Source organism: Thermobia domestica, chromosome 16, assembly GCF_964235325.1.
Source record: "Thermobia domestica chromosome 16, izTheDome1.hap1.1, whole genome shotgun sequence".
Lineage (NCBI taxonomy): Eukaryota > Metazoa > Arthropoda > Insecta > Zygentoma > Lepismatidae > Thermobia > Thermobia domestica.
Window position 1 is genome coordinate 126,953,327 of NC_137469.1, and position 25,031 is coordinate 126,978,357.

At 37.3% G+C, this 25,031-nt stretch overlaps 1 protein-coding gene across 3 annotated transcripts in view; it reads right to left on the reverse strand.

The window, feature by feature from the left end:
• The window catches only part of LOC145673400 (uncharacterized), a 537,699-nt gene that overhangs the window by 250,169 nt on the left and 262,499 nt on the right, over window positions 1-25,031 (reverse strand). For all 3 annotated transcript variants that reach the window (XM_081743063.1, XM_081743061.1, XM_081743062.1), the window contains one exon: window positions 15,942-16,124. In XM_081743063.1, coding sequence (XP_081599189.1) covers window positions 15,942-16,124 — 183 coding nt within the window. The remainder of the gene's footprint in view (window positions 1-15,941; window positions 16,125-25,031) is intronic.

A 25,031-nucleotide genomic window follows, 5' to 3' on the forward strand; every position in this document is an offset into this window, starting at 1 on the left:
GAGCAATATGGCTTCTACAGTCTACAGAGCGTTTTCTGTGTTTGATTTTTATGCGACTAAGTCCGTTGTGCTAATTCAACGACATTTCTGTGGAAAATTAAGGGTATTTGTGCCGCCACTTGCTACAACTGTGGTTCACTTGCGTGAGCACATCATTGTATACTCTGTCAAGAAAGTTTATGCATATTTTCTGTGGGATAGTATCTTGCCCTTTACTGCTATGAAAATGAAATACTACACATTGCACCAAATCATTTCGCCAGTAGCTTCCTATTTCCTCATCAGTTAAAACAGTATTCCTAGGCATCGTGGCGAAAAATGTATTTGGTTTTTTTGTGCATTCTACTAACAACACAAAGAATGAACGCAATAAAACGAAAGAAGGGAAAAATACAATGCGATGTAAAGTGCTTGGACTCTTGTGACAAATCACTCAATATAGCGCTTTCCTCGCAAGCAGGTCTTGATGGTGTGATCGGTAATAATCACTGGCTATTGCGCTCTCCCAGTTTGTAATATTAACACCTTAAATGTGTACTACTACCTCGCGAAAGATGACCCAAAGTTCGTTTACCAAAATCTGCTTTCCCCTTATTAATTTTCATCAGTTCACTTTTAATTGTAATACCGATTCTGCTTGGGGGAAGGAAGTTTAAATGAGCCTACCAAATATTTCTCAAATAAACCTCTTCCCGATCATTAGAAGGTGCATGCAAAAAAAAAAAAAAAAAAAATCTGAAATAAAGTAAATGTACGACCATCATTTTGTAATGGTGGCGAATGCATTTTATACGGCGAATGCATTTTTTACATGGCGAATGCATTTTATATGATCTCAAACAATTATCGTCGAATATACAAGGTTAAAGAAGCACTTATTCGCAAAATTAAAAAGACCTCAGTGATTTATCCCTCTATATGCTAGGTTTTCTTCATCTCGTCCGTGCGAAAGCGGAAGAACTCACGACTAGTAATCATTAAAGTTGGTCGTTCGCGCCCACATGAGGATACTGTTTGTTTCTCCTTTAGTGTTTTTATACTCACCTTAGTGTAAGAAAATCACGCATAGAGGCGATTTAATAAATTTGTCGGGAAATAATCTTGTGGTTGATTGGCGTTTCGTAGCGTCTCTACCACTGGTGGGCCCCTAGTGGTATAATTTTCAAAACGGAAGTGGGACCACTGCGGATCGTCGCTGCAGGGCCGCCAATTTTTTGGCGAAATGTCACTGGTTGACCATCGGTGGTCCACTACGCTTACAGCATGGGGATATTTATGAATAAGGGTTATAATAGATTAATAAGATCAGAGATAGAATCTGTTCCCCGGTCACTGAATCCATATCAGAAAGCCATTGGTCGCTATCCCTTGCTATTTTTGTTCTATGGCGCTGAAGATTGAAATCGGAAAGCGTTAATTTGAATCGCGTCCGGCTTGAATAGGTAGTTAAAGAAAAGATTGAAGATACTATTGGAAAGTTTAATCGATAAGATAAAACTATATCTCGATATCTCTTACCGTTTTTGCTGTACGGAAAACAGTATGAAACCGGAAGTAGTAGTAAATTTAAACCATTCCTGGTTTTGGTGGAGTGTTCACCAATAGTCACGATACGTTGCTATGAAACGCTGAATCGTTTACAGAAAACCGCATGTTGTTATCAAGTAACCATTTTGTTCTATGGAGAAAAAACATTGAAACCGGAAATGATTAATTTGAACAACTTCCGATTTCACAGAGAGTAAATAGAGGAAATGAAACCTATCCCTGGGATGGTGAATCGATTGCAAGATATATTATCTCTTTATCTTTTACCGTTTTTCCTATTATACCTGTCGACAGACAGACGGACGAACGGACATAGCTGTTCTATAAATCTTTAGATACTTATGCATAGCACAGTTTGGAAGTCTCATACCTAATGTAAACCTAATTCCTTTGTGCATTGAATGGCAATTTTCAGAATAAGACACTAGCTTCTGCCAGCAATCAAAACTCGTTCAAAATTCGTTCGTAATGAATAACGTGTGAAAATTTTGTGTTTTCTAAATACATTTACCTATATTTGATTTGTGTGATAGATTTCATGTAGAAACGAAAAGACTGCTTTATTCGTATTAAGACTACCGTCCTAAGCACAACACAGAGCACGTAGACACGAGCTACGAGCTAGTGGTTAGATCGTGTCACGCAGGTAACTTCCTAAAGGAAAGATAGCTTGGCACAGCAGTAGTGATAGCCGAAGAATTAACATAAACAAACATTGAATCTAGTATATAGTACGAACGCAACAATTCATGTTTGAGACAATGAAATAACTAGACAATAATGAAACGGATTTAGTTTAATCTTTCACGTTTATGACCTTCAGATTAAAAATGATAGACAATTAGTAAGAATAAATGGAAAGGTAATGATTTCTTGTGTTCTGGAGGGAATAGAACCCGGATTCGCATACACCAAAGGTGCACGTTCAACTCGCTAGACCAATGGGAAGTGTTGAAAGCTAATATTTTATCTGAGGATAAAAATTCCACTCACAGTTATTTATAGTACTTTACTCTCAGTCATTTACCTCTAACAACAAAAAGAATAAGCAATCTAATTTTTGCGTCCTACAATTATGCAGAGTAGGGTAAAGGAGGCGTGGCTATGAGGAATCAATGGAATGGTGGAATGAAGAAAGTGGAGAAAAAGAAGAGAACTCCGAGAAAACCCACCCACACATGTTATGTCCACCACAAAGCTCACTTGGGGCGAGCTGGAATCGAACAAGGGATTCTATGCACCAGAGGTGACCACTCTACATTTCTTCAATTTCCTGACTTATTCTCTATTTTAATCACATTTCAGATGTAGAATCGAGAGGGACATGAATTCAGAAACATCGAGGACAATTAAAATTCTCATTTCCGACTACACAGGGACTAGCAAACCTCAAGATCGTTAGTCTAATAATGATGTCAATCGGCTCTGCTCGGTTCAACTGAGCCAACACCTTGAGCCGGTTTGGTTCGGCTCAGCTTAAGTGAGCCATCGGTTCGAGCCGGTTCTGTTGCGATGAGCCATCGGCTTTACTCAGGTGACCAATTGGCTCGAGCCGGCAAGGTTGGAATAAGCCACTGGCTCGGCTCAGGTGAACCTTCGGCTCGAGGCGGCCTTTGGGGTGAGAGATTCGCTCGGCTCCGTCCACTTTGCCAAGGACACGAGCCGGCTCGGTAGGGTGAGGTGTGGGCGCGGCTCACTTCTCGGTTCAGCTCGGTGATGACTGAGCCGTAAGCCGAGCCGCTCGAGCAGCTGACAACACTACAGTCAAACACCTCAGGCTGCTCTGCTACACCCACCGTCTTCCACTGGGCCACTGCGGCCCCTAGCTTTGTAATAGTTTGTACTAATGTTCATTATCTTCACCCTCGCAATCAGCTATTGAGTCACGGTGCTTAAATTATACATATGTAGTTTATTTACTTATTTACTAAAATATTTACAATACAGCCAAAATATCATTATTTTGTAAAATGTTTATTGTCTTCATGAAGCAAAGAGTGAATATTATACTTGGGTTTAGAGCTATCGCTACTACACTTTTAGTTGACAAATAATAGTTTATGTTCAATATTTCTGTCCATTTTGTACAAATTACTTTGCAGAGACTATTCGGAGTAAATGTTTTACTTTAGTAATGTTTCATTAAAGTTTAGTCATATGTTAACCGTTTCAAATATTCATAAGTTTCTCCTTCCGGTTAGCATAATGGTTAAAAATGAAGTTTCCTTTCTTCATAAAATTTTTGATAATTGTAATTCTTTATTTAAAGGACGTAATTCTGGACTATTAGGAAATATTCAAATAAACTAGAATAAAGGCGATAATACTACGCAACATTATTACAACAAAACATTGATGTTTACGAAATTAACAGAATCAAAATTTTCTAAAAAAAGATTGCGAAGGGTATGGGATTCGAACGAATGGTCGTGGATAAAAACAAAATTCTCAGGGAGCGTTCGCTAAGCGCCTAATCTACGAAGGTATGTTAACGTTCATTCTCTTAGCAAACGCATATTAGTAGATCACTGCCACAAACTGCCTGATCGCTTTGCATATTTTGTGACATTTCCTTTTATTTGTTTGTTTACGTATAAAATGTTTAATATCTATTATTACTAGAGCTGTGCAATATGTATAGTAACTAACATTATGAGATATTTACGTTGTACTTCTAATAAAGCATAAAATTCCGTCTCTCTCTCTGTAAATTTCGACGCGCGTTTGCCACGCTTAGTAGGAAAATCGAACTTAGAATTTGGCGATGATTTTCGGCGATTACTTTTATTATTTATATAACTTCTTTATTTCTTAATTTTTTACAGATATATATATATATATATATATATATATATATATATATATATATATATATATATATATATATATATATATATATATATATACAAGGGCGGATCTAAGGGGGGGCTACGGGGTTATAGCCCCCCCTTGACGCTCAGGTTTACACTGGATAAAATGGGCTTCAATTCTGCTTTACAATGGATAAAACGGCAAATTACGGTTTAGCCCCTCCCTTGATCATATCCTGGATCCGCCACTGTATATATATATATATATATATATATATATATAATTTTAAAGACATGCGACAGAAATTTTGGACAGAAGTGTAGTTCTTTCTTTTATTTATACTCCATTCCTAGACACAGACAAAACAACTTTCCTCCATTTTATTGTTCCTTTAAACAAATCACATAATGACCCATATCTTTCCTTCGGTCTTACTTGTTAGCTCTCAACTTCATGCGTCTCGATTCTTTTTTCCTTTTCTACTTGTACTGAAGAAATAAAAATGGTTCTACGTGCGCGGGAATCCATCCGTGGACTACAAGATCTTCAGACCACATTGCTATCGAATACTCTACGAGGGAGGATGGCCAGAGCAGAGAAACTATTTCTTTGTTCAAGAGAGATATGCACATTATTCTGGCTTCGTTACCTCGATCTGTTTGCGAATTTACAGAATTAACTCCATCTTCAAATTTTGTACGTCATTTCGCTAACAAGTTATTATTAGCTTCAACGCTACATGCAACGTTGATAAAGCATTAAAGGAATAACACAAATTACAAATAGTGATCGATATTACAACTCTAGTCACAAGAATGACAGGGTCTTTCGATTCCCAGCAGGAGGTCATGTGGTTCGGATTTCACGTTAACAGTAGGTCCCATCTCATATAGCCTTGCTGCTGAAAGGGACGTTAAACTCAAAATCAATTCAACCTATCTAGAAGAAGGGCAAATCAAAATGCATTAATGCTACCAGGTAACAAATTTTTATACTCCATTTCTTGTTCTCATAAAATAATAATTCTATCTGTCAATCCATATTTCTAAAAATGTTATTATGTTCATGTGTAAGCCTAAAAAGAATCTGACAAAGTATACCTCTTGTGCTCTTATCAATAGCCTCGACTATGTGTTTTTTCTTTCCTTCTTTAGTCATTTTAATAATAATAATAATAATAATAATAATAATAATAATAATAATAATAATAATAATAATAATAATAATAATAATAATAAATGGACACTGTTTTCCTCAGAAACTTTCGACTTTAAGGTCTACAGTGTAGAGCTCTGCCGACGACAACATACTGGACATTGTTTATAAAGAGACCGGAAAACATTATTCGCTAACTTATTGTCTACGGTTTGAACTGCAAGAAATCATCATATTTCTTCGCGATAATGTGAATACAAAAGTGAAATGTTGTATTTCTACACAATTTCCTTTTTTCGAATGACTGGATAGTTTTTAAAAAACTTCCATTGTTGTAAAGAAAATAAAAGTATGTCTTCAGGAAGAATCGATCTGAGGACTCCGTGAACTTGATCCTATGGTATTACCAATTGCACCATCACGACCTGCTTGCAAGGAAAGCGCTATATTGAGTGATTTGTTCCAAGAGTCCAAGCACTTTACATCGCACTGTATTTTTCACTTCTTTCGTTTTTATTACGTTCACTCTTTGTGTTGTTCGTAGAACGCACGGAAAGGAATACATTTTTCGCCACGATGCCCAAGAATACTATTTTAACTGATGAGGAAATAGGAAGCTACTGGCGAAAAGACATTAGGCAATGTGTAGTATTTTATTTTCATAGCAGTAAGGGGCAAGATACTATCCTGCGGAAAACATGCATGTAATTTCTTGACAGAGAATAAGTGTGGCCGATATTTACACTGATATGGTAGGAAGAGTTTGGCAGGAACTTGAATATAGACTATCTGTGTTGCATTTGGTTGCCTGAAGCCCCTACATTTTGATTTGAAAACGTGGCAAACCTATGGAAAGTGTAGATAACCCGCCATAAATAACTACAATCGAGTACTATTCGTTTAAAATTGTAAATTTACAGAGAAATCAAACTATTATGTTAAGTAAAATGTGTTCTCAAAACAATATATATGAAGAGTATAACATTCTAGACATCTTTCAAAACAAAAGATTTCGATACTTTTGTTTGGAATATAACTATGTTCCATATGAAATCATTTCCTGACCTAATATCCCATCGTGACATGTCCCATAAATAATGATTTCGCTAAGTGCAAACTACGATTTAAAAAAAAATAGGCTACGGTTTTAGCGCGTTCAATTTTTTATATGAAAGAAAATCAGAAGAATGAAAATGGCAGACCGGGTCTGTATCCATGTGGGGTCTAGGGGGACCGGGCCGCACCGATAGTTTTAATTTCCCCTAAAATTTTCCCGGTCGGCTTGCAAAATGAACTATAATACGATGATGAACTAAAATATGGTTGGGTAAGCCCTCCCTAACTTCAACCGCCCCCATCCCTACATTTTGGGGCTGGCTACCGGCCTGAAAGTGACACCAGTAACAACGTTTCATTGTTGCAAGTTATGGGAATTAGAGGACATTTTATCGCTACCACAATTGGTATATATTTCATTTTTTCTTGTAGAAACAAAAGGTTATTTTTTTAATCAAATGATTTCTATCGATACCCACCACTGAACGTTTCAAGCCAGTTTAAGAACTAAGAAACAAACTTAGTCCTATCTTCTGTGTGCTACGATTTTTTATTTCAGTATAATACGCTCTTTTCAATAGTGATATGCACTTTTCCATTTCTTGCATTACCACGACATAAAGTACAAATTAGCGTTAAATACTTTGAACCTTGAATAAAAGGACAAGGACTGTCGAAATGATACACTTGGGTTTTGGTGCTCTGTTACGTTAGAAAAATGTTTAAAGAAGAGTAACACATTTAAGTCATTGAGAATCAGGTTGATTTAGAATGTTTTAAAAGTATATGTATAAGTGTGTGCGACAAGAGAGAGGTCTGCACGGGCTTGGGCCAAACTCAGGCTGATGTACTGTATCACACAAACGCTGGTTCGTTCTTTAATATTTCTTACAATTCCCTAGTTAAATAAAATGCACATTGAACACTACGATGATGCAGCTCTAGGCTAAACGCTCACTCACACACTGCTGCTATACACATTTTCAATAAGCACCTACACCTTGCTTCTTCTTCTTCTATAGCTAACAAGTTACATTGAATAAACACATCTTTAAACAAAACTAAACAATTTAAATAAACAGGTTAGGACTAAACATAGCCCCCACCCTTGAACGATCTAGTTCAAGATACACACAAGAAATGAATTAGTACAATATTTGAAAGAACTGTAAAATTCGAAACAATATGTAACAATTCGCTCAAGTTCCACCAACGATGAACAATTGTCAATAATGGAGGTATCAACATGAACATGCATACAAACTATGTGTTTTCTTTCCTCTTGGTTGACTAACTTGAATCCACTGTATATTCATTACACCCTGGGAGAATGGGGTTCTTGAGCCACTCTGGACCTGAGAACCACAAGTGATGTGCAAGTAAAGCAGAAGGTAATAAACCTCGAGAACCCCACAGTCTGCTGGATTATTCTTTGAAACCACTTTGTGCCACTTCACTGATGGCGAAAGAGTTAGAATCTTGGCTACACGATTCGCGACAAACACTTTCCATTTGCTTGAATCCGAATTCAGCCACGATAATACAGCAGTAGAGTCAGAATAGGCAATTACATCATGCACTTCCAAACGTAATGAATTTAATATGAGATTCATCATTTTGGCTAATAGCAAGGCACCGCAGAGCTCTAATCGGGCAAAGACACTTGTTTGATTGGAGCAACCTTCGTTTCTCCCATAACAATGTTCACACTCACTTGGCCGTCTTGAGATACAGACCTCATACACACCACTCCACAATAGGCCTTTTGGGAAGAATCACAGAATCCTATTAACTCTCTTCTCGTAGCTTGAGTGATACTGATACACCTATTGATTTTGATGTTTTTCAATAAAGAAAGCTCTGAGTAGTAATTCCTCTATTTTCTCAAAATCCATTCAGGAACTGGACTGTCCCATTCTAAATTTAGTTTCCAAATTTCTTGCAATAATATTTTCGCAATAATAGTAGTTGGAGAAATCAAACTTAATGGATCGAACACCTTTGCACTTTCTGATGAAATATTACGCTTAGTTACAACTGACTTAACTGACACAAGATTGACATTATACGAAAATACATCATTTGATGGATACCACTGAATTCCTAACGTTTTCACTGAATTACTACTATCAAAGTCAAAACTACTCGTCGCTTGTTTCAAATGAGAAGGTACGGAGTCCAAAACGTTGGGACTGTTAGATGCCCATTTTCTCAGTTCAAAACCTCCTTTCTGCAATAATGCACTGAGTTGTTCTTGTAACTGAATTGCTTCACTAACTGAGTTGGCACCACTGATCAAGTCATCAACAAAAAAGTCTTGCATCACTACAGCCGATGCAATAGGAAATGATTCTTCTTCATATTTCGCTAATTGTTGCAAACTCTTCACTGCTAAATACGGTGCTGAAGCTGTACCATAAGTTATCGTCACAAGTCTGTAATCTTTGATCGGAAGATTAGGTTTCTCACGCCACACAATTCGCTGGAAGTCTCTATGCTCTGGTTGGATTCTCACCTGTCTATACATTTTCTCAATATCAGCAGTTAATGACACATTATGTTGTCTAAAACGCACAAGTAATGGAATTAAGTCACACTGCAACCTAGGTCCGACAAGTAACTTATCATTCAATGACACATTAGATGAAGTTTTACAACTACCATCAAAAACTACTCTCAGTTTTGTTGTTGAACTGGAATCTTTCAACACTGCGTGATGAGGTAAATAAAACACTTCACTGTTTGGTTTCAGTATTTCACTCTCTGGAATAATCTCCATATGCTCAAGTACCTCATACTCATGCATAAAATTTACATATAATTGACGCATTTTAGGCCTCTTCTTCAACCGACTTTCTACTTGCTTAAGGCGTTTAATTGCTACTTCACGTGAATCACCAAGTCTTGCAATGTTGTCACGAAACGGTAATTGCACATGAAACCTACCTGTCTCATCTCTTTGATGGGTCTTCTCGAAATAAATTTCACATTGTTTTTCTTCTGACATTATTTTTTGTGTAGAAATATCTTCCAATTCCCAAAACTGTTGCAAAATTCTTTCACTGTTGCACTGGATATATGTTGACGCTGTGAATTCTTTACGTCGCACTTCATCGTCGCCAATAGAACCAAACAACACCCATCCTAATTTGGTATTCACTGCTACGGGAGAACCATTAACACCACTACACACACCCACCAATAGTAATTGAGGGTAAATATCAGCACCCAATAACAGATCAATTCTGTCAGGAACATTAAAATTCGGATCTGCTAATGTTAACTTGTTAACATGTGACCACTGCTTGGTTTTATGAATATACCGTTTTGGTAACATACCTGTTACCTTTGGCAACACTAGCGCTTCTATAGAAAATTCTGATTTAACATCATAACTTGATGTAAACACAATATTAACAACACCTTTTGCCCGAGCAACATTACTGGAACTCAGTCCCGAAACATGTACATAAACCGGCTGTTTTTGTAAACCGAGTCTTTGTATGCAGTTTTCTGACACGAAGCTTTTTTCACTGGCTGAATCTAACAAGGCTCTCACAGGTTGTAAATTACCATATGAATCCTTCACCATCACTACTGCAGTTTGTAATAACACTGCATGTTGCACATTAGTTTCACTTGAAAAATGAGTCCCCACTGAAACACATGAGTTCTGTTTATTTGGAAAATGAAGTAAAGTATGATGACGTTTGCCACACTCACGACACGATGCTGATTTGCAACTGGACAGTTTATCATTAGATTGTAAGCAATTAAAGCACAATGCTTTGTTTTTCACTAAAGAATGACGTTCGTCAACTGACAGCGAAAGAAAGTCATCACATTTATACAAAGGATGATTTTTGCTTTGCACTGGCAATACGAAAATTGAGCTGAAGCATGATGCGCTATTGCTGATTTTTTATTACTCTTGTTTGGCTCACTGGGTGGGGTTGATTTCGCATTTGAAGTACTACTTGCTAATGCGCGACACCTATGATCTATGAATTTCACCAATTGGTCGAATGTTGGTAGTTCACTGTCTGACAATGAAAGTTCCCACTGTCTTTTTGTTTCACTGTCTAGCTTCTCTGTTATATGAAATATAAGCAAAGGATCCCATTCGTTTACTTTTATGTCCAACACTGATAACGATCGCACACACTCAACACTTGTATCCAACAACCGACGTAACGTGCCAGCTGATTCTTGCTGCACTTGACCTTGACTTACAAACCGCCGCAAGATAGACGTGACTAATTCTCGTTTATTTTGATACCTTAAATTTAACATGTCCCAAGCTTCTTTATAGTTATCGTCAGTTATTTATATAGATTGAACAAGTGTTGCTGCTTCACCTTGCAGACTAGCTTTTAAGTACTGAAGTTTTTGTGCACCCGTCAATTTTTCATTATTATGCACTGCTGCGATAAACAAATCACGAAACGAAAGCCAATCATTTAAGTTCCCGCTAAAGCATGGCAACTGCAATTTTGGAAGTCGAATTTCTGTTGTGTTTTTTTTTTTTTTTTTTTTTTTTTTTGATTATTCACATCACTAGAAGAAGCGTGAGATATTTTACCCTGCACTTCCACTAATTTCACGTTAAGCTTTGTAAGTCTATCATCAATAGCAGCAAGCTCTTCTTCTTGCACCAAATAAATTTCTTCTTCGGCACACAAGTTACTGGCTAGCAACAAAAGCTCATTTGTTTCACGTGACAGTTCACTCACTTTGTTTTTGTAGACTTGAACTACACTAATATCTTCCTGTTCTGTGATATTGTTTATGCAGTTTTCAGCACGAGTGACCTTTCCTTTTAAAACATGCTTTCGGGAATTGTAAGCTTCCATTGTTGCCCACACAGTTTTTTCTTTCTTGTTAACACACAAGTCTTAGCACGTAGGTCACATAAAACACATAAACACGTATTAACATCTGGATAGGAGGACCAAATATTTATGATGGACTGTATCACACAAACGCTGGTTCGTTCTTTAATATTTCTTACAATTCCCTAGTTAAATAAAATGCACATTGAACACTACGATGATGCAGCTCTAGGCTACGCGCTCACTCACACACTGCTGCTATACACAGTTTCAATAAGCATCTACACCTTGCTTCTTCTTCTTCTATAGCTAAAACAAGTTACATTGAACAAACACATCTTTAAACAAAACTAAACAATTTAAATAAACAGGTTAGGACTAAACACAGGCCTACAAAGAATATATCACTTGGGGCCCGGGCCGTGCTTGGCCTTTAAATTTTTAAACATACAACCATATTTCTCGGACTTTTTCGGGCCTAACTTTGTAAATATACTGTACAACGATATATATATATTGTACCTTTCTTTCTGGAGAACTTTCAAAGCACAACTGAAAAATTAAACCTCTAATCGTTGTAAATAAAAAATATAACTTTACGTTAATTATTAAGTTTTTGTAATTCGGGCTTACTTCGGACATTTGATTATTACACGAGCTCGGGCCGGGCTCGGGCCTAAATGCTAAAAGATATTTCGGACTCGGGTTGGACCTCAAGTGCACGGGCCGGGCCGGGCCCGGGCTAAAATTTCCGGCCTGTGTAGACCTCTATGATGGAGTTGGGAAAACGGAATAACCTTTTTTATCCCCTTGTGGGGCGTTGCTATTACTATTTGATGAAAAACCTAGGCCTAGAGGTGATTATTGTTCTGAAATTATTCATGTTCATAGTTCTAATTGCCTTTAAGTGCAAGTCAAATTGCAAGGTAAGTAACCTTCTCTGTCATTTCAGTAGAACTCAAACTAAACAATAGTATATCTTGAATACGATCTTCTTTCTCTTTTGGTAAAACTATGAAGAATTGTATGAAAAAGAATAGTTTGTGATTCGCTCAATGATACACCAAGATATGTCTTAATTATTTTACTGCTTGCCAACGATTTCATCATATCTTCTCACTGCGTGTGGTATCCAATTTTACAATTAGTTTTGTCTTTGATGTTTAGTAGTATTAAATCTTTATAACATCGGATAGTGTTTTGATACTTGTACAAAAGCATTTGGTAACTTTGAAAACTCTATTGAACTGTAAATATTTCGCTTATTGCCTTGTACCCTTCTACAAGATGGTAGTAAAGAAACATCTATAAAGATTTTCAGGTCTTGCTTTACTTATTAAATCGGTTCTCTGGTGCCATAGTTTTCACTTAAATTTACCATCACTTCAATATAGCACTATCCACTATCGTTCGTCATTCATCAACATTCAATTGACTTCTTATTACGAACACAAATAGTAACAAAATCGATATCTGTAAATGAGTTCTATTGAGCTTCGTTTCCTGAATCGATATCGAACTTTTTTGATTCCACAGAAACAGAGTTTCTGATTTTTTTTTAAAGAAGTTATCCGGTAGTAAAACCAAATTTTCGAGAAAATACATTCCTATCTCTAAGCTGAAATCGATTTTCTAGAACTTTTTCTGGTTCCGAAACCGAAATCGATTTTTTAAAAACGAAAACTCTTATTAGTCTCTTAAACAGACCGATATTAAAATGGAAGCAAAATTACAGAATATAGATAACTAGGTTCTTCTACTACTTGGTTGCCTCGAGTTACCGTTTCACAATTTCTTAACTTTGTTCGGAGCTTGCAGCGATCTTGAGTTAACAGTGTTTGCAAACAGTGAGAATGATACCGTTTGGAAACATTAATCAATGTGCCTTTCATTTTCTGTTTCATGCCCGGAAGAGACATGCCTAAATGCATTTTGGTTTAGTGAACAAAACCAATATCTTGAAATATAATGTAGATATCTTATTACATAGCAAAATATGTTTATTTAGATTACCGCAGTTGAATCCGGAACATTCTCGGTTACGTTAGCATTACTGATTCTGCTTATTATTCTAATTACAACTATATCCTTCTTAAGGTCCTCATTTGGAGTTCATACTTAAGGCCCTCGCCTTTTTTTTATAATTTTTTATAATATAATTTTTTTTATTTATTTGCTTAAATGTTGGAGTAATAACCAATTTTATTTGTTTACGTTTTATCATTAAAATATCTTGACTTGTGTACTAAAATCTTGCACATTGTACAAGGTTGTAGGAGTCAAATGTATAAATCACACCTACATCCTTGTATAAATTGTCAGTAGCTTTATATATATACTCATGCACTGGTCGTTGATTGGTATAGTAATCTTTTGTTTATATTTCGTACGTAGTCCTTTTTCAATATTCTAACATAGTACTTTACATAATTACTTGTTGAAAATATTTTGATTACGGTAAAATAAAACATGTTATACAAAATACTAATTCAACATTTCCCTCTGAGCACAAATTCTCACCCACACAAAAATACAATAAATCTGAAAGTGTATGTCCATTGTCAGTTGAAATATGATTTATAATGTGACTAGAAGAATATCAAAAATATCTGCGAAAATACGGAGAGATACAGGCAGTAGTAGTACAACCACAGGGGACAGGGGAATGGTCAGACAGCAATATTATATCCATGCAATATATAATGCAATTTATAGATAGTGTAATGTCTCACGTGGTTATGTTTACAAACAGCCAACACGTGCTCCTATTTATAAACAAAAACCACGTGCATCTTACTTAGGCGTACTACAGCTGGCCCACCACTGACATGACAGCAACACCACTGGTCACATGAAGACGAGGGAATAGCAGCGCCACCGCTTCATCTGGGGCGCATGGAGCGAGAGAATTCCATGGACAGCCAACGGTTTCAACTGGGCAAATTCCCTTTCTTGGCTTGCAGTGGAGCCTAGGAAGTATCTCATCCAAACTAAAAAGCCTTAGCTTGCACTGGAGCTTAGGGTTCTTTTCTCTCCTGGCTTGCAGTAGAGCCTTGTGGGAAATTTTACCTCTCTTTTTGCTTGCAGTGGAGCAGTGAGATATTTCTAATCACAACGCGACCTAGCTTGCAGTGGAGCTTGGCAGGTTTTCTAGACAATCTCTGTTTGCAGTGAAGCAGTGACTGTCCTACACCCTCTCACATAGTTCGCTACTGAGGAATACTTCCCAAGACTGTCAGGTCGAAGGGACACCTACTCTTACTAATATTAGACAATTTACGTTATTGTAATATTTCTGTAAAATACTGTTATAGAGAAATTTATAATCAAAAACAGGTAGTGGAAAACACGATTCCCGACTGTAATTTCTACCTACTACTGCACAAGCAGAATTCTACAATATCCAACAATGACACTGATACAAGTCCCTCCAAACAAAAATTAGTGTTTGCGCCACTGGATACAAGGAGAAAGTGAAACCAAGAGTGCCAGAGTAAATGCGAATTTCACTGATCAAAACTAGCGTACAAATGAGCGAAGAGGGCAATAATTTTCCGATTTCTCACTATATTTGAAAGAAATTCCCTTCATTTCTGCCGCCTCTATGAACTTCCCGTTTCGCGAAAAATTTCCCGTTAACGTCCAAAAATGATAGAAGAGTTTACCAAAGCAACACGTAATCATAAACAGGTGCATCCTAGTGAGCATTGGCCCGAACACAGCACAAAATCTAGATAGTAAATCGTACAGGTCCAAATGGGCTCAGAGGGACTCATGTATAAAAATTTTATAGCTCTTTAATTTAAACACCTACAGTGAATATACAGGGGGGGACAAAAAGTCTAAAAACACTTCATACAGGACACGTAAGTTTGGCCCTCCACTGTACAACATGTGTTGGGCCCAAATATTGTTCCCTGATGGTGATGACATCTACCAAGATTATTTGGCACCCTGTCACGGTGCAAAAACAGTGTTATCATGGTTTGAGGAGCATGACCAGGAGCTATCACATCTCCCCTGGGTCCCACAATCACCAGATCTGAACATCATTGTGCAGTTATGGTCTGAGTTAGAAAGGCGTGTTCGGTCTCATTACCCTACAGCAGCATCCCTTAAGAAACTGGAGCATGTTTCGGAGGAACAATGGTACAAAATTCCACACACCACGATTCAAGAGCTGTATATGTCCATTCGACGTCGAATCCAAGCTGTTTGTTAGCCCATACCATATTTTCACACTTTTGCAAACGTTTTAGATTTTTTTTGTCGAACCCCTGTATTAATTATATATGCAAACATAGTAAAATTGATTAGATTAGATGATACACTTTAGGAATTATGAAACGTTGTAAACGAAAATAGGTCAAAATGAACCCGAGGACCTTAAGAGAGATATCTAAATGTTTGTACTACATTAAATGAAATGCAAGTTTACAAGCTACTCATATTTTGTGATCATGGTAAACCGGAACTTAATACTGGACATTAACACAAGCCTGCAACATTACTTGTTTTAGAAATAGGTATTTTACTTACATATCAGCATAAGCCAATACATCAAAGATAATCCCGACTTTTGTGATTTTAGGTTTTCGTGCCTCACAAGTGTAGATAGAGCTAATGAATATGCCACAGAGTACTGCAGAAACAGCACGTGTCATTTCCCATACAAATAAAAACTTTCCATTTGGGCTGATTGCAATGGGCAGAAGAAAGAAGCTGAAATTACAATTAAGCGTATTATGAACAATGGTGAAATATTTTGTACAAATCATGTTAACTATAAATTTAGTTTATATTACACGAATGTGTGGGCGTATAGAATTAAAATATATACGGCCACCTTCTTTTCCGGTAACATTAACTCTGCAACTAAACAATGAGATTTGTAAGAGTTGGACTATAGTTTAAATGTGTACTGTAAATTTAACACAACTAACCAAGAAGAGTAGGAAGGCTTAGAATGATAAAACTAAAAGTTTTTCATGCCATTCGATGGAGATCTTTATGACCTACTCAAAGCTAGTTTTAAGTTTGACCCCACACTAAAATACATTGATTTCATTCCAATTTCTGATTTGCTTTTATGTTCATATTTCCTCCACACTGAGATATATTTAGGAACACCAATTACTGGAGATTATATGTCAACAAATATTTCTTTGTTTGATGTAAAAAAAAAAAAAAAAAAAAAAAAAAGAGAGAGAGTAGTTGGAAATCAGGGCGGATCGAGAATTGAAGAACAACATTTAATAACATGACAGTCTAATATCTCAAAAAGCCAGAATAAATTCTAGTCAAGATTCATATTAACCCAGGGAACACTAAGGAGGGAGCCTGGGAGGCCCACGAATTATTATAGTTACAATTTGGATTTCTAATTGGATTTAAAAAATAATATTGTCAGGCTTGACCAAATTCATCATAAAACGTAATTGCTTATTTTCAATGTTTTGTTTTTCTCTATTTATAGATAAATGGTTGTGGGCCTCAGCCCCCCCCCCCCTAATAGTACTAAGAGGCTATTCACCGTATACACTAACTGTTACATTCCAGTGTTTTGGTTGTTTATTTTATTTTATTTGAAACAATTTTGGTATTACAACATGGAGGGACACTCTGGACTATTATTCTGATGCAGTGTTGCCAACTACATATTACAAATATTTGGTTATATATATATTTCTGATTATTTCCTTGGCACGTGGGTATTTTATTTTCTATTAGTTTATTCCTTCAAACTTGTTAACACCTAAATATGTCATTTTATATTATAATCACACATACACGAACAGATACATACAGTTCGCGCGGAAAGTATTGACGCGACACAAGTGAAAGCTACAACCACAAATAAAAAGACAGCGAACACACTACAAAATAAAAGTTAGAATATTTACCGAATAGTCAGTATTTTGTTGAACATCCTTTCCTCTTCTTGCATACTTTTAGTCGTTGTGGAACACTCCAGGCGAGATTTTGGAGGGTAACGAGTGGCAAATTGTCCCAAACCTGCCTGATGACAGCTTTCAACGGAGGCAATGTAGAGATGTACCTACCCTGTAAACGTCTCTTCATGATAGACCATAGGTTTTCTATAGAGTTTAAGTATGGACTTTGCCATGGCCAATCTTCGAAAAATGGGACAGAAGCATCCTTAAGCTAATACCACACTTTTGGCTATATAACGACGAGCTCCATCTTGCATAAAAAAACGACGCTCCACTTTTTGTAAATGACGATTCCAATACATCGTTTAATAGCTCGAAATAGACAAATTAATTCATGGTCTGGTTTCTAGGGAGAATAAGTAACTCCCCTACACCACCTTAACTAAAGGAACCCCAGACCATGATGCTGGCAGGGTGTTTTACAGATTTACAGGTGTACTGAGGAAGGGTGAGATCAGCACCAGGGCTACGGTACATACGCCGGCAAGCATTCCCACTGACAGAGAAGGTGGCTTCATCAATCCACAACACTTTTTTCCAGTCATTGACAGTCCAGGTACCATTTTTTTTTACAAAACGCGTCTTTTTTTCAATGATTCTCTGTAAGAAGGGATTTTCGGCGAGCTCTGTAATTTCGTAGCCCTAAGTCGTCATGTATTTTCTCCTGCTCCGTCCGAAGGGACACATTACCAAGCAATGCAGGATTGTTTTCTTTTAATTCCCTAGCTGATAAAGAAGATTGGTTCTGGAGCTGCCTTTTCATGATCTTTAGCGTCCTTTGAGACACTTTCCTAGGCCTACCAGACTCCTTAAAGCGTTTCACCAAACGTTGTACTGTTCTCAGCTTCAGACCCGTTTGCTTAGAGATATCTTTGGATTTTTTTACCAGCTTTAAATAGGGTAATCACCGCCTCAGTTTCACCAGGCTTTAACACGTAGTAAGGAATTTTGTCACAAAGAAATTAGTTTTAACAAAAGATACACTGACCAAAGCTTAAAACTTTACTTTATTTTAAACTATAATTTGTAACTGTTTTATAACAATGACTATATATATGACGGTTAAAGAATTTAAACTTTGTTATAACAACGTTTATATATATGTCTGTATTTTCATTAATTTCGATAGTGTCTGAAGAAGGATATGCTAGATATCCGAAACAGTTACAAATTATAATTTAAAATAAAGTTTTAAGCTTTGGTCAGTGTCTCTTTTGTTATAACAATTAATCCAAAGCCATGAATAGTCTTACTAAAGAAATTAGATGACAAAGAACACAGATTAGCAACAAAATTACACGAAATACAAAGAGTACGTGCACACGCCAAGTATAATCCTGTCGACCAACCAAAGCAAGTTCAAACTTGTTACTCCACAGTAAGGAACACAACAAGTGAGTGTTTCTTGCCAGCGAGTGACAACAGTTTACGCGGCGTCATTAAGGAAATACAAAGTTGATGTGTAAAAGCGCGAAAACTATTGACGCTAAGCTTTAGGCGTCAATACTTACCGCGCGAACTATATATATATATATATATATATATATATATATATATATATATATATATATATATATATATACACGAGGGTAATTTAACTGACAACACCGCTACCACTGGAGTGTCGTGTGGGCAGGAGACAAATGACAAACGTAGTGTGTTCCGTGGATGTGTACGAGTTAGTTTAACGTTGCTGCGTTCCCATATTACGGTGTGAGTGGCGAGTAGACATTGTTAAAGCGATTGTTCTGTGAAATACCGCCCTAACGCAATGTTCAAGCGTGCAGAACAACGTGTGTTTATCAAATTCCAGGTGACACGAGGGCGAAATGCTAAGACGATTCACAGATGATTAGTAGAGGCCTGTGGTGAAGCTGCTCTACCGTATTGGACAGTGGCAAGATGGGTTGCAGCATTGCAGGCGGGACGACAGTCAACAGACAAAATGCATGGTGGAGGGAATATACGAACGGTTAGAGATGAAATTCATCTTGCAAGACTACGCACAATGCTTGACGGAGATCGGAGCTGAACTTGCAGTGAATTTTCGCAGGAGCTGAACATTTCTTTCATATCAGTGTTCCCCATCCTAACACAAGATCTTGGCATGCGGAAATTGCAGCCTGATGGGTACCCCATGCTCTGAACGAGGTTCAAAGGTGACATAGATGGGAATGTGCGCGTCTATACCTTTAACGTTACAATTAGGAAGGTGATGATTTCTTGTACTGCATTATTGCAAGTGACGAAACGTGGGGAAGATCCTACGAGCCTGAATTGAAACGTCAGTCGAGTTAATGGCGCCACCCAGAATCTACCAAAAAATCTTAAGCAAGAGCCAGCAAACGTGAAGGTGATGATGCTAATGTCATATTACCACGAAGGCATTATGCTGTCATGTCAAGTTCCATCCGGCGTTATCGTTGATGCTGCAACTATGCTCCATATCTCAAAGACCATTTGCGACCAGCATTGCGGCGACCAGCAAACGTTCACACTTCCTGGAATCTGGACCAATTCTCCTACACGACAATGCCAGATGCCATACAGCCCGTCCAGTACAGACTCTGTTACGACGATTGGGTTGGGAGGTACGGGAGCACCAGTCATACTCCTCGGATAAGAGCCCCTGCGATTTTGATCTTTTTCTCAAAAATGAAAGACCCTCTCAGGGGCAAACGTTTCAGAGACATTCCCAGCATTATTCTCCCTTAGGGCACACTGTTAACACCCTCTCACAGCGTAGGGCTTTGAAAGGTATTCAACAGTTATCAGACATCTGGCGAAGGGTTCAACAGGCTGGTGGAGGCTACGTTGAAGGACTGTAAGCGAGTGATTCACTACATTCCATTTCACAACTATGTTGCCACTTCGAGTTAAATGACCCTCGTATATATATATATATATATATATATATATATATAGACAAATATCTGTCGTATTTCCAACTTCAGGTGTTTACATTAAATCGATAAGTATATATATAAAGAAAAAATGAAGTTTCAATAGAAAAATGAAAAATGTAACTTTATATTGGGTTATGTAACGATGTGTTTGTTTAAAGTAGAAAAAAAAATCTTACTAAAGCTTCACCTCTTAACAGCGCCAAAAGTGGAAATTGAGTGAACTAGTTTCCTTCGTTTTAATTTCTGTCTGAAAACAACAGCACTTAGCTGTTGAATCCAAAAGTAGAAGTAAGAGGAGTTCCTGTGTTTGAATATAGTTCGAAATGAGCAAATTCTATTAGTGATCATTGAGTCTTTATGTTATATCTTAAAGGAAAAGTTCTAGTAATTGAAGTTAGAATACTTGGAATTTATTATATTCTAGTAATACGATTGAATGTTCGATATAGGAACGTAAGAAGTTACAGTTATTTTGTGCAACGATTATAGTCAGAAAGCCTGTGTTCCCATTTGATCGTGTTAATACTTGTTTTGTGTGAAGTTTTCATGACCAAAGAATATAAATAGCAAGGAGAGATATTATATTATTAAAATTGGTGAGTTAATAACTGTCTTAAATAATTACCAAAATAAGGTTGACATTAGTAAGTAAGAATTGTGCAGGCCTAAAACTCTTCAAGTTGGTAATTTTCTAGTAGGCTTATGTCACGAGACAACTTACTGAAAAAATATATTAATTGAAGTAGTCTCTTTTGGAAGAAATTCTTTATTGTTAGTCATTATATATATTTATTTACTGCTTTTGTTATAAACTTAATGATTAGAACTTGAATTATTATTTTCCCGAAAATTCATACTTTTAGGTATATTAATGCGTAGTTACTGCGTTCGTTCTAAGTATCTTGCTGATCGTTCTTTAGATCCCAGGATTGCTATATATTTATTTAACTTTGTACGTGCTTCTAATATTAATTTCGAAACCTGCTATACGTTATGATGTGTGGATGTGCCCGAAGGGTACATTTGTCCTACATAATGACGGCTCCATTCAGGCACCTAAGGGGATAATGGGTGGAAATCACGTTACAGTTGGAAACACTCCTTTTCTGGTGACATCCCCTATAGTGCCCAAGGTAGGTCCCTCACACTGTCTACCTTTTCGCGGAATCAAACTTGAAAGAATTTTGCTATTCCGAGGAAAACCGGGATGGAAAATATAGAAGATTAACCCTGAATTCATACGAATACTAAAATATACCCCACTCTTCCCTATTCCACCCCACTCTATCGTACCACCACCGAAATGCGATTAGAACCCGCCTTGGCACATATACTACACTGTCCTAAGTTGCTGTTGATCTGTATGATAGGTTTTCTATACAAACAATTAAAATAAATGGTTATAGTTAGTGACATAAATAAAAATGGTAATTTAAACAATTACACACAATAGTTGGCAACACTGTACTCAGAAACCTAGTAATAACATAGAATAAAAATATATCTGTTGTCTTAGGCATTCCAAGTTCATATCAGAGAAGATAAATTATTTTCCGTGAGATATAATGAGCTTTAAGTTGTGTTCTTTAGAGCCCCCCTTAGTGTTTTATGTGACCTAAAAATACCTTTGGTGTTCCTGGGGTTAAAGTAAATTTCATACGTTGCTACTGTGCCTCTCAACACATTTCTATAATTATAACTCTCACGTTTCAAAAAGATTCAGTCGTTTCGAAGTAAAGATATCTACAAACAACCTCCTTATCAAAAATTGGAACATTAGCCAACACAAAATTTTTTTCTTTGGGTCAAGACGATTTCAGACTGAAGACATTAGACCAGGACTGTATGGCGCGTACTCAAGGACTTTTCATGAAGAAATCTCAATCTTCTAAAGAACAAAAGCAAAAATGACGAGGATTGTCTTGAAAGACTTTGATATTTCAAGAAGAAATTAGGAAAATAAAACAAAATTAAATTTGAATAAAGTGGAATGACTTTTGAATGGAATTGAGCAGGGTGAAATCAAAAGTAGTTCTGGAAATACTACAAAGAGTTTTACCGAATGAATCCTAAACCGCTTAATATACCGTTATTCCAGTTCTGCCTAATTTTTCTGGTCAATGTAAATTCAATTCCCAGTCCCAGCTTTCGAAAACAATAAGCATAATTTCTTTATACACTACTAAACACATCTATAACATATATAACATATTAATAATGAAAATTAATTTTTTACAACATAATTACATTACAAGAAAATTATCAAATAATATACATTATTGTGATAAGCTTTGCAACAGCACTTTCAAACTTTCGCCGAGATGATTACAGAAAAAAGATCTCAGTTCCTTACCAGAGAGTAACGTTCCCAAAACTGATGCCAAGTTCCCTCTTTGGACTGCCATTATGATGCGTTGCAGTAGAAAAGAGGTAGCTTTAGCGTCTCCTGACAATAAACAAATGCAGTGTCCGACTTCTTTTATAAAGTTAAGACCTTCGGGACCCCAGGAACCACCTGATTCGGTAGCTATAGTGGCAAAATGTTATTTGTGAAGTAAATTGCTGTACTTCTTGCGTTTGTCTGTTTCACGGTGAGCAACCACGTTGCCAGCTTGTGCTGAAGTAGAATGTAGAATTGAAGGGGCGAAGGTAAAATCTCATAGAAGTGTTCGTTTAGCTCCAAAAGTATAGGACCTACCGTAGTCGGGTAAAGACTTTACTTAGGATCTAATATGTGCTCTATCTAAAAATACATGTTTCATGATCCTAGGGTACTCACGCAAAAATTTTTGTACAGTGAATTTGGTTACGGGGATATAATCTGAAGTACTCACTAACTACCTCTATAAAATTGTTGCGGAAGTACTGCAGGATTGGTGAAGCATGTATTTTTGGATAGAACACATATTAGTTCCTGAGTAAAGCTTTGATCCGACTACGGTAGGTCCCATTGTTTTAGAGGTATGGATTTTTAAAGTTCATTTTTTCACGTTTTCGGCAGCCTATAACACCGAAAGGAAGTATTTGGGCACCCAGGTTGGTCTATACTTTTCGTCTTATTTTGGTTTCAGGAATTACCTCCCAAACGTTGTCGGTGTTGTTTTGAAACACCCTATATATATATATATATATATATATATATATATATATATATATATATATATATATATATATATATATATATACGAGGGTAAGTCAACTGAAAACCATAAAAGTAGAAATAAAAAATCCGCATATGGCGCCAGTGAGCTGTAAGTTGGCATGCCTGTTTACGATAGTATGCCGGATGTCTCCTAGGTGGCAGCAGCCGGCAGATGCACAAACACCGGCGCAACAACAGTTCCAAAATGGCAGCCCCACTAGTCACATGCACCAGCGAGGAGCAGCGTTCTGTGATTCGGTTTTTGCGAAGTGAAGGTGGGAAACCGATTTACATTTTTAGTCATGGATCGGCACATCATATTGTGATTGATGTTCTCCAGTTTCATAAGGTGTCTGCAAGATGGGTGCCCCGACAACTGACGCCTGAACTGAAACAGCGACGTGTTGATGCGTGCGAAGACCTTTTGTGGCGTGCTGAACGTGACGGTAATGCCTTCCTGTCACGAATCGTCACTGGTGACGAAACATGGGTGCATTACCATCAGCCTGAAACAAAGCGAGCGAGCAAGGAGTGACGGCAGGAAGTTCCACTCCGATGAAAAGGTACGCAACGCGGTGCACGAGTGGTTGCGCCGTCACCCAAAAGACTTTTTCTGCAGGTATTCAGGCTCTTCCGAAGCGCTGGCGGACTTGCATTGAACGAGGAGGGGACTACGATGATTTGAAAAGTGATTTACTTCTGTACCCTGTGTGAGCAATAAATAATATTTAAAAAAAATAATTATGGTTTTCATTTGACTTCCCCTCTACCTCTATATATAAGTATCGTTTAACAACATTAGTAGTAATAGTTCCAGAGCACAAGTAAACTGATTCAATATAATAGACGTTACACTTTTAGGAGCTGAATGATATCAATGATATAGCATAAACGCACTTGTTAAATTTTTACTTACAAGCACCGTACAGAACAAGGCACGATCAGATCCGACTCAAACTTCGCCCAGGGAACACATAATATTTGGTCTAGGAATTAATTCGTGCGGGTGGACAAGAGATGGCGCAACGAACGGAGCGTCCCACAGTTCCGTGTATCCACACATGTGTTGCAAACCCCTGTCATCGCGTATCGTTCGTAGTATAGAGCAGTGGATTAAAGCGTCAACAACACCAGTTTGTAGTTAAGTGAACATGGCGCAATTTGTGCCTGATAAAGTGTTTTTGCGGGGTGTCCTGCTGCATTACTTTAACATGCAGAAAAGTGCGACTGAAAGTCATCGTATTTTGGTGGAAGTGTATGGTGACCATGCTCTAGCTGAGCGAACGTGTCAGAAGTGGTTTGCACGGTTTAGAAGTGGTGATTTCGGCTTGGCAGACCAAGAGCGAGCTGGACAGCCAAAAAAATTTCAAGACGAAGAATTGACAGCATTGCTCGAGCAGGATTCGTGTCAAACGCAGGAACAACTTGCAGTAGCATTAGGCGTTGATCAAACAACAGTCTCCAAACGCTTGAAAGCCATGGGAATGATTCAAAAGATGTCACATTGGATTCCACATGAATTGAAAGACAGAGACGTTGAAAGACGAAAAACCATTTGCGAATTGCTGCTTCAACGACAGAGCAGAAAGGGGTTTCTGCATCGAATTATTACGGGTGATGAGAAGTG